The following is a 10864-nucleotide window of genomic DNA, read 5'->3' on the forward strand; positions in this document are numbered from 1 at the left end:
TGTCTTATCTTAAGAAATTGCCGGCTGGGCTCGGTGGCTCATGTCTGTAATCCCAGCTCTTTGGGGGGCCGAGGTGGGTGGATCACCTGAGGTCATGGGTTTGAGACCAGACTGGCCAACATTGTGAAACCCTGTCTCTACTAAAAATGCAAAAAATTAGCTGGACATGGTGGCTGTAATCCCAGCTACTCAGGAGGCTGAGGCAGGAGAATTGCTTGAACTCAGGAGGCAGAGGTTGCAGTGAGCTGAGATCGCACCATTGCACTCCAGCCTGAGCAACAAAAGGGAGACTCTGTCTAAAAAAAAAGAAAAAGAAATTGTCACAGCCACCCCAGCCTTTATCAACCACCACCCTAATCAGTCAGCAGCCATCAACATCAAGGCACGAAGCCTCCACCAGCAAAAAGATTATGGCTTGCTGAAGGCTCCAATGATCATTAGCAAGTTTTTAGCAATAATTTATCTTTAAATTAAGATATGTATATTGCTTTTCTTAAATTTTTTTTATTTCCATAAGTTTGTTGGGAACAGGTGGTATTTGGTTACATGAATAAGCTCCTTAGTGGTGATTTGTGAGATTTGGGTGCTCCCATCACCTGAGCACTATACACTGTTCCTTGCTTTCTTAGACATAATGCTGCTGCCACAGTGATATTATACATATGTATATGTGCTTTACTTTATGTTTGTGTCCATGGTTCTTGGCTTATAACTCCCATAGCCCTTGTTACTCCCACCCCCCACTTGCTCCCCCCGCCCCTCCACACACATTTGGTCCCAGAAGTCTTCTGTGTTGATTGTTGTGCTGGTGTGAGAGCAAAGAAAAAACACAGTTTGAGTTTCTTCTTAAACATACATTTCATGAACTACAGTATAGTGTAAATATAATTTTTATATGCACTGGAAGACCAAAAAATTCGTGTGACTCTCACTTTATTGCAATACGGTGATCCAAAAGCAAACCTGCCATATCTCCAAGGTATACCTGTACTATACACAGAATCCGCTTGATACTGCTGATAGTAGAAAAACATTCTCATGGTTTCAACTCATGCAGTCTTTGAGATAATCCCATTTCTGAAAAGAATGTTTAAGCAAGGTAGTCATCAGGAGTAATTATACCCTCCTTCCCTGAGAACTGTGATTATTAAACAGAAGATGAAAATTTACCCATGATTCAATTTCCCAACATGTCACCAATGTTAGAAAGGTAGTAACAAAAGCATAGGATGAAATTGCATATAACACCGCTTCCTTAAAGAGAGTGGCTGTAATCCTAGCTACTCAGGAGGCTGAGGTGGGAGGATAACTTGAGCCCGGGAGGTAGAGGTTGCAACCTCTACCTGTAAGCCAAGATCGCACCACTGTACTTCAGCCTGGGTGACAGAGCAAGCCCTGTCTCAAAAAAAAAAAAAAGAAAGAAAAGAAAAGAAAAAAGAAAAAAAGGTAAATTTCGGCTGTATAAAAGTATTCAATCCATCGTTCAACCATACTTTTTTAATGTCTGCTCTATGCCAAACTGTTTGCAGAATTGGGAACACAGCACTGAACAATATATACCAGAATTGCTTCCTTCAGGGATTTATGTTCTAATAGAAAAGACACAGTAAACTAGATTATTTTTAAAAAGTAAAATGCATACCAATATGATAAAGGACATAGGAAGTGTTTGGTTGGGATAGAGTGAAACTTTAGGTAGAGAATACTGGTAAGGTCTCAAAGAGAAAGATACTTACGGGTAATAAGTTAACTGAATAAAGACCAGGAGAGAGAAAGAGCAACATTTTTGAGGATTTCTTCGTTTTATGAATATGAAAGTTGAGGGTGGGGATAGACTGGCTCTAGGTCACAGAGATAGTGTATGGTACAGTTAAGTGGGATAGATCTTCTGACTCCAATCCAGTGTCCTTGAGACTACACCACAATTGCCTCGCACAGGAACCAAAGAATAGAGACAGTGAATCTGCCATTTTGCCAACTCCCCAAGTGGGCTCTTTTACCTACCATTAAATGAAGTTTTTCAGACACCAACTATGAACATAAAGAACGTCAGAAGACGGGAAAATATATCCTCTTTGAACAGGAGAGGACGGGTAAATGTGTTTTCTTCAATTGAAAGAAAAGAAAAACCTAGATTATTATCACATATTCTTTTTTTTTCTTTTATTATTATTATTTTACTTTAAGTTTTAGGGTACATGTGCACAATGTGCAGGTTTGTTACGTATGTATACATGTGCCATGTTGGTGTGCTGCACCCATTAACTCGTCATTTAGCATTAGGTATATCTGCTAATGCTATCCCTCCCCCCTCCCCCGACCCCACAACAGTCCCCGGTGTGTGATGTCCCCCTTCCTGTGTCCATATGTTCTCATTGTTCAATTCCCATCTATGAGTGAGAACATGCGGTGTTTAGTTTTTTGTCCTTGTGATAGTTTGCTGAGAATGATGGTTTCCAGCTTCATCCATGTCCCTACAAAGGACATGAACTCATCCTTTTTTATGGCTGCATAGTATTCCATGGTATATATGTGCCACATTTTCTTAATCCAGTCTATCATTGTTGGACATTTCGGTTGGTTCCAAGTCTTTGCTATTGTGAATAGTGCTGCAATAAACATACGTGTGCATGTGTCTTTATAGCAGCATGATTTATAATCCTTTGGGTATATACCCAGTAATGGGATGGCTGGGTCAAATGGTATTTCTAGTTCTAGATCCCTGAGGAATCACCACACTGACTTCCACAATGGTTGAACTAGTTTACAGTTCCACCAACAGTGTAAAAGTGTTCCTATTTCTCCACATCCTCTTCAGCACCTGCTGTTTCCTGACTTTTTAATGATCACCATTCTAACTGGTGTGAGATGGTATCTCATTGTGGTTTTGATTTGCATTTCTCTGATGGCCAGTGATGATGAGCATTTTTTCATGTGTCTGTTGGCTGCATAAATGTCTTCCTTTGAGAAGTGTCTGTTCATATCCTTCACCCACTTGTCGATGGATATCAAACAAATTTCTTGTAAATTTGTTTGAGTTCATTGTAGATTCTGGATATTAGCCCTTTGTCAGATGAGTAGTTTGCAAAAATTTTCTCCCACTCTGTAGGTTGCCTGTTCACTCTGATGGTAGTTTCTTCTGCTGTGCAGAAGCTCTTTAGTTTAATTAGATCCCATTTGTCAATTTTGGCTTCTGTTCCATTGCTTTTGGTGTTTTAGACATGAAGTCCTTGCCCATGCCTATGTCCTGAATGGTATTGCCTAGGTTTTCTTCTAGGGTTTTTATGGTTTTAGGTCTAACATGTAAGTCTTTAATCCATCTTGAATTAATTTTTGTATAAGGTATAAGGAAGGGATCCAGTTTCAGCTTTCTCCATATGGCTGGCCAGTTTTCCCAGCACCATTTATTAAATAGGGAATGCTTTCCCCATTTCTTGTTTTTGTCAGGTTTGTCAAAGATCAGATAGTTGTAGATATGTGGCATTATTTCTGAGGGCTCTGTTCTGTTCCATTGGTTTATATCTCTGTTTTGGTAGCAGTACCATGCTGTTTTGGTTACTGTAGCCTTGCAGTATAGTTTGAAGTCAGGTAGCATGGTGCCTCCAGCTTTGTTCTTTTGGCTTAGGATTGACTTGGTGATGCAGGCTCTTTTTTGGTTCCATATAAACTTCAGTTTTTTCCAATTCTGTAAAGAAAGTCATTGGTAGCTTGATGGGGATGGCATTGAATCTATAAATTACCTTGGGCAGTATGACCATTTTCACAATATTGATTCTTCCTACCCATGAGCATGGAATGTTCTTCCATTTGTTTGTATCCTCTTTTATTTCATTGAGCAGTGGTTTGTAGTTCTCCTTGAAGAGGTCCTTCACATCCCTTGTAAGTTGGATTCCTAGGTATTTTATTCTCTTTGAAGCAATTGTGAATGAGTGTTCACTCATGATTTGGCTGTCTGTTTGTCTGTTATTGGTGTATAAGAACACTTGTGATTTTTGCACATTGATTTTGTATCCTGAGACTTTGCTGAAGTTGCTTATCAGCTTAAGGAGATTTTGGGCTGAGACGATGGGGTTTTCTAGATAAACAATCATGACATCTGCAAACAGGGACAATTTGGCTTCCTCTTTTCCTAACTGAATGCCCTTTATTTCCTTCTCTTGTCTGATTGCCCTGGCCAGAACTTCCAACACTATGTTGAATAGGAGTGGTGAGAAAGGGCATCCTTGTCTTGTGCCAGTTTTCAAAGGGAATGCTTCCAGTTTTTGTCCATTCAGTATGATATTGGCTGTGAGTTTGTCATAGATAGCTCTTATTATTTTGAGATATGTCCCATCAATACCTAATTTATTGAGAGTTTTTAGCATGAAGGGTTGTTGAATTTTGTCAAAGGCCTTTTCTGCATCTATTGAGATAATCATGTGGTTTTTTCTTTGGTTCTGTTTATATGCTGGATTACGTTTATTGATTTTCATATGTTGAACCAGCCTTGCATCCCGGGGATGAAGCCCACTTGATTATGGTGGATAAGCTTTTTGATGTTTTGCTGGATTCAGTTTACCAGTATTTTATTGAGGATTTTTGCATCAATGTTCATCAAGGATATTGGTCTAAAATTCTCTTTTTTGGTTGTGTCTCTGCCCGGCTTTGGTATCAGAATGATGTTGGCCTCATCAAATGAGTTAGGGAGGATTCCCTCTTTTTCTATTGATTGGCATAGTTTCAGAAGTAATGGTACCAACTCCTTCTTGTACCTCTGGTAGAATTGGGCTGTGAATCCATCTGGTCCTGGACTTTTTTTGGCTGGTAAGCTATTAATTATTGCCTCAATTTCAGAGCCTGTTATTGGTCTATTCAGAGATTCAACTTCTTCCTGGTTTAGTCTTGGGAGGGTGTATCTGTCCAGGAATTTATCCATTTCTTCTAGACTTTCTAGTTTATTTGTGTAGAGGTGTTTATAGTATTCTCTGATGGTAGTTTGTATTTCTGTGGGATCGGTGGTGATATCCCCTTTGTCATTTTTTATTGTGTCTATTTGATTCTTCTCTCTTTTCTTCTTTATTAGTCTTGCTAGCAGTCTACCAATTTTGTTGATCTTTTAAAAAAACCAGCTCCTGGATTCATTGATTTTTTGAAGGGTTTTTTTGTCCCTATTTCCTTCAGTTCTGCTCTGATCTTAGTTATTTCTTGTTTTCTGCTAGCTTTTGAATGTGTTTGCTCTTGCTTCTCTAGTTCTTTTAATTGTGAACTCAGGGTGTCAATTTTAGATCTTTCCTGCTTTCTCTTGTGGCCATTTAGTGCTATAAATTTCCCTCTACACACTGCTTTAAATGTGTCCCAGAGATTCTGGTATGTTGTGTCTTTGTTCTCGTTGGTTTCAAAGAACACCTTTATTTCTGCCTTCATTTCGTTATGTACCCAGTAGTCATTCAGGAGCAGGTTGTTCAGTTTCCATGTAGTTGAGTGGTTTTGAGTGAGTTTCTTAATCCTAAATTCTAGTTTCACTGCACTGTGGTCTGAGAGATAGTTTGTTATAATTTCTGTTCTTTTACATTTGCTGAGGAGTGCTTTACTTCCAAGTATGTGGTCAATTTTGGAATAGGTGTGGTGTGGTGCTGAAAAGAATGCATATTCTGTTGATTTGGGATGGAGAGTTCTGTAGATGTCTATTAGGTCCACTTGGTGCAGAGCTCAGTTCAATTCCTGGATATCCTTGTTAACTTTCTGTCTTGTTGATCTGTCTAATGTTGACAGTGGGGTGTTAAAGTCTCCCATTATTATTGTGTGGGAGTCTAAGTTTCTTTGTAGGTCACTAAGGACTTGCTTTATGAATCTGTGTGCTCCTGTATTGGGTGCATACATATTTAGGATAGTTAGCTCTTCTTGTTGAATTGATCCCTTTACCATTATGTAATGGCCTTCTTTGTCTCTTTTGATCTTTGTTGGTTTAAAGTCTGTTTTATCAGAGACTAGGATTGCAACCCCTGCCTTTTTTTGTTTTCCATTTGCTTGGTAGATCTTCCTCCATCCCTTTATTTTGAGTCTATATGTGTCTCTGCACGTGAGATGGGTTTCCTGAATACGGCAGACTGATGGGTCTTGACTCTTTATCCAATTCGCCAGTCTGTGCCTTTTAATTGGAGCATTTAGCCCATTTACATTTAAGGTTAGTATTGTTATGTGTGAATTTGATCCTGTTATTATGATGTTAGCTGGTTATTTTGCTCGTTAGTTGATGCAGTTTCTTCCTAGCCTTGATGGTCTTTACAATTTGGCATGTTTTTGCAGTGGCTGGTACCGGTTGTTCCTTTCCATGTTTAGTGCTTCCTTCAGGAGCTCTTTTAGGGCAGGCCTGGTGGTGACAAAATCTCTCAGCATTTGCTTGTCTGTAAAGTATTTTATTTCTCCTTCACTTATGAAGCTTAGTTTGGCTGGATATGAAATTCTGGGTTGAAAATTCTTTTCTTTAAGAATGTTGCAGCCCTCTAGCTGCACTCGGCTGAGTCAGTCTGTCAGAGTCTGTCCTCAGAGCAGGCGGAGTAAAGGGACTTGAGTGAGCCAGTTGCCGGATTATTCTATTTCCCCTCCCTCTCTCCCGCCCCGTATCTCTTTTCACCCTTCTCCCACCCTCGCTCACGTAGCCATGGCAGAGCCATCGGTGGCCACTCAGTCCCCTTCCATCCCCTCATCATCCTCCGGAGCCGAGACGTCCACGCCCGGCAGCAGCGGAAGCCCAGGAGCCTGCCCCGCCCTGGGGACGAAGAGCTGCAGCTCTTCCTGTGCGGTTCACGATCTGATTTTCTGGAGAGATGTGAAGAAGACTGGGTTTGTCTTTGCCACCATGCTGATCATGCTGCTTTCCCTGGCAGCTTTCAGTGTCATCAGTGTGGTTTCTTACCTCATCCTGGCTCTTCTCTCTGTCACCATCAGCTTCAGGATCTACAAGTCCGTCATCCAAGCTGTACAGAAGTCAGAAGAAGGCCATCCATTCAAAGCCTACCTGGACGTAGACATTACTCTGTCCTCGGAAGCTTTCCATAATTACATGAATGCTGCCATGGTGCACATCAACAGGGCCCTGAAACTCATTATTCGTCTCTTTCTGGTAGAAGATCTGGTTGACTCCTTGAAGCTGGCTGTCTTCATGTGGCTGATGACCTATGTTGGTGCTGTTTTTAACGGAATCACCCTTCTAATTCTTGCTGAACTGCTCATTTTCAGTGTCCCGATTGTCTATGAGAAGTACAAGACCCAGATTGATCACTATATTGGCATCGCCCGAGATCAGACCATGTCAATTGTTGAAAAGATCCAAGCAAAACTCCCTGGAATCGCCAAAAAAAAAGGCAGAATAAGTACATGGAAACCAGAAATGCAACAGTTACTAAAACACCATTTAATAATTATAACGTCATTACTTGTACTGTGAACGAACATACTTAGTGTCAGCTTGAGCCTGCATTCCAAGCTTTTTTTTTTAATTTGGTGTTTTCTCCCATCCTTTCCCTTTAACCCTCAGTATCAAGCACAAAAATTGATGGACTGATAAAAGAACTGTCTTAGAACTCAGAAGAAGAAAGAATCAAATTCATAGGATAAGTCAACACCTTAATGGTGGTAGAGCATTTACCTGTAGCTTGAAAGGGGAAAGATTGGAGGTAAAAGAGAAAATGAAAGATAGAACACCTCTGGGTCCTTCTATCCAGTTTTCAGCACTAGTCTTACTCAGCTATCCGTTATAGTTTTGCCCTTAAGAAGTAATGATTAATTTACGAAAAAATTATTTGGGGACAGGAGTGTAATACCTTCCTTGGTTTTTTTTGCAGCCCTCAAATCCTATCTTCTTGCCCCACAATGTGAGCAGCTACTCCTGTTACTCCTTTTCTTTAATGATTTAACTTTCAACTTGATGAATAACTTATAAGTGATAGTGATAATTCCTGATTCCAAGAATGCCATCTGATAAAAAAGAATAGAAATGGAAGGTGGGACTGAGAGGGAGTCAGCAGGAATGATGCAGTGGCCGTCACTCCCTCTGCCACTATCCCCAGGGAAGGAAAGGCTCCGCCATTTGGGAAAGTGGTTTCTACATCACTGGACACCAGTTCTGAGCATTAGTTTGAGAACTCGTTCCCGAATGTGCTTTCCTCCCTCTCCCCTGCCCACCTCAAGTTTAATAAATATGGTTGTACTTTTCTTATTATAAAATAAATGTCTGTAACTGCTGTGCACTGCTGTAAACTTGTTAGAGAAAAAATAACCTGCATGTGGGCTCCTCAATTATTGAGTTATTGTGATCCTATCTCAGTCTGGGGGGGAATATTCTCAAGAGGTGAAATACAGAAAGCCTTTTTTTCTTGATCTTTTCCCAGTTGTTCTTTTCTTGATCTTTTCCCGAGATTCAAATCTCCAATTCCCATTTGGGGGCAAGTTTTTTTCTTCACCTTCAATATGAAAATTCAGCGAACCTGAAAGAAAAATCATCTGTGAGTTCCTTCAGGTTCTCACTCATAGTCATGATCCTTCAGAGGGAATATGCACTGTTGAGTTTAAAGTAAGGGCTATGATATTTGATGGTCCCAAAGTACGGCAGCTGCAAAAAGTAGTGGAAGGAAATTGTCTTTCTACGTGTTTTGGGAAAATTAGTTAGGAATTTGGATGGGTAAAAGGTACCCTTGCCTTACTCCATCTTATTTTCTTAGCCCCCTTTGAGTGTTTTAACTGGTTTCATGTCCTAGTAGGAAGTGCATTCTCCATCCTCATCCTCTGCCCTCCCAGGAAGTCAGTGATTGTCTTTTTGGGCTTCCCCTCTAAAGGACCTTCTGCAGTGGAAGAGCCACATCCAGTTATTTTCTTTTGTTGCTGCTGTGTTTAGATAATTGAAGAGATCTTTGTGCCACACAGGATTTTTTTTTTAAGAAAAACCTATAGATGAAAAATTACTAATGAAACTGTGTGTAAGTGTCTGTGCATGCAACATAAAAATACAGTAGCACCTAAGGAGCTTGAATCTTGGTTCCTGTAAAATTGCAAATTGATGTATTAATAAAACGCACACACACACACACACACACACACACACACACACACACACACACACACACACACAAAGAATGTTGCATATTGGCCCCCACTCTCTTCTGGCTTGTAGAGTTTCTGCTGAGAGATCAGCTGTTAGTCTGATGGGCTTCCCTTTGTGGGTAACCTGACCTTTCTCTCTGGCTGCCCTTAGAATTTTTTCCTTCATTTCAACTTTGGTGAATCTGACAATTATGTGTCTTGGAGTTGCTCTTCTTGAGGAGTGTCTTTGTGACATTCTCAGTATTTCCTGAATTTGAATGTTGGTCTGCCTTGCTATATTGGGGAAGTTCTCCTGGATAATATACTGCAGAGTATTTTCCAACTTGGTTCCATTCTCCCCATCACTTTCAGGTACACCAATCAGACGTAGATTTGGTCTTTTCACATAGTCCCATATTTCTTGGAGGCTTTGTTCGTTTCTTTCTATTCTTTTTTCTCTAAACTTCTCTTCACGCTTCATTTCATTCATTTCGTTTTCCATCACTGATACCCTTCCTTCCAGTTGATCGCATCGGTTACTGAGTCTTGTGATTCGTCACGTAGTTTTCGTGCCTTGGTTTTCAGCTCCATCAGGTCCTTTAAGGACTTCTCTGCATTGGTTATTCTAGTTATCCATTCATCTAATTTTTTTTCAAAGTTTTTAACTTCTTTGCCATTGGTTCGAACTTCCTCTTTTAGCTTGGAGTAGTTTGATCTTCTGAAGCCTTCTTCTCTCAACTCGTCGAAGTCATTCTCCATCCAGCTTTGTTCCGTTGCTGGTGAGGAGCTGCATTCCTTTGGAGGAGGAGAGGTGCTCTGATTCTCAGAGTTTCCGGTTTTTCTGCTCTGTTTTTTCCCCATCTTTGTGGTTTTATCTACCTTTGGTCTTTGATGATGGTGACGTACAGATGGGGTTTTGATGTGGATGTCCTTTCTGTTTGTTAGTTTTCCTTCTAACAGTCAGGACCCTCAGCTGCAGGTCTGTTGGAGTTTGCTGGAGGTCCATTCCAGACCCTGTTTGCCTGGGTATAAGCAGCAGTGGCTGCAGAACAGCGGATATTGGTGAACCGCAAATGCTGCTGCCTGATTTGTTCCTCTGGAAATTTTGTCTCAGAAGAGTACCTGGCCGTGTGAGGTGTCAGTCCACCCCTACTGGGGGGTGCCTCCCAGTTAGGCTACTCGGGGATCAGGGACCCACTTGAGGAGGCAGTCTGCCCATTCTCAGATCTCAAGCTGCGTGCTGGGAGAACCACTACTCTCTTCAAAGCTGTCAGACAGGGACATTTAATTCTGCAGAGGTTATTGCTGTCTTTTGTTTGTCTGTGCCCTGCCCCAGGAGGTGGAGCCTACAGAGGCAGGCAGGCCTCCTTGAGGTGTGGTGGGCTCTACCCAGATCGAGCTTCCCAGCTGCTTTGTTTACCTACTCAAGCTTGGGCAATGGTGGGCGCCCTTCCCCCAGCCTCACTGCTGCCTTGCAGTTTGATCTCAGACTGCTGTGCTAGCAATGAGCAAGGCTCCGTGGGCGTAGGACCCTCTGAGCCATGTGCGGGATATAATCTCCTGGTGTGCCATTTGTAGAGCCCATTGGAAAAGCACAGTATTAGGGTGGGAGTGACCCGATTTTCCAGGTGCCGTCTGTCACCCCTTTCTTTGACTAGGAAAGGGAATTCCCTGACCCCTTGCACTTCCCCAGTGAGGCGATGCCTCACCCTGCTTTGGCTCACGCACGGTGCGCTGCACCCACTGTCCTGCCCCCACTGTCTGGCACTCCCCAGGGAGATGAACCCAGTACCTCAGTTGGAAATGC

At 41.6% G+C, this 10864-nt stretch overlaps 1 protein-coding gene across 1 annotated transcript; it reads left to right on the top strand.

Annotated features, from left to right (window-relative positions):
* Positions 1–6505: 6505 nt before the first annotated feature.
* LOC101125429 (reticulon-3-like) lies at positions 6506–8226 on the top strand. The gene has a single exon (XM_055385598.2). It carries the CDS (start codon positions 6641–6643, stop codon positions 7424–7426), a length of 786 nt encoding a protein of 261 aa, XP_055241573.1. The 5' UTR covers positions 6506–6640; the 3' UTR covers positions 7427–8226.
* Positions 8227–10864: the final 2638 nt, after the last annotated feature.

This window comes from Gorilla gorilla, chromosome 3, assembly GCF_029281585.2.
Source record: "Gorilla gorilla gorilla isolate KB3781 chromosome 3, NHGRI_mGorGor1-v2.1_pri, whole genome shotgun sequence".
In the NCBI taxonomy this organism is placed as follows: domain Eukaryota; kingdom Metazoa; phylum Chordata; class Mammalia; order Primates; family Hominidae; genus Gorilla; species Gorilla gorilla.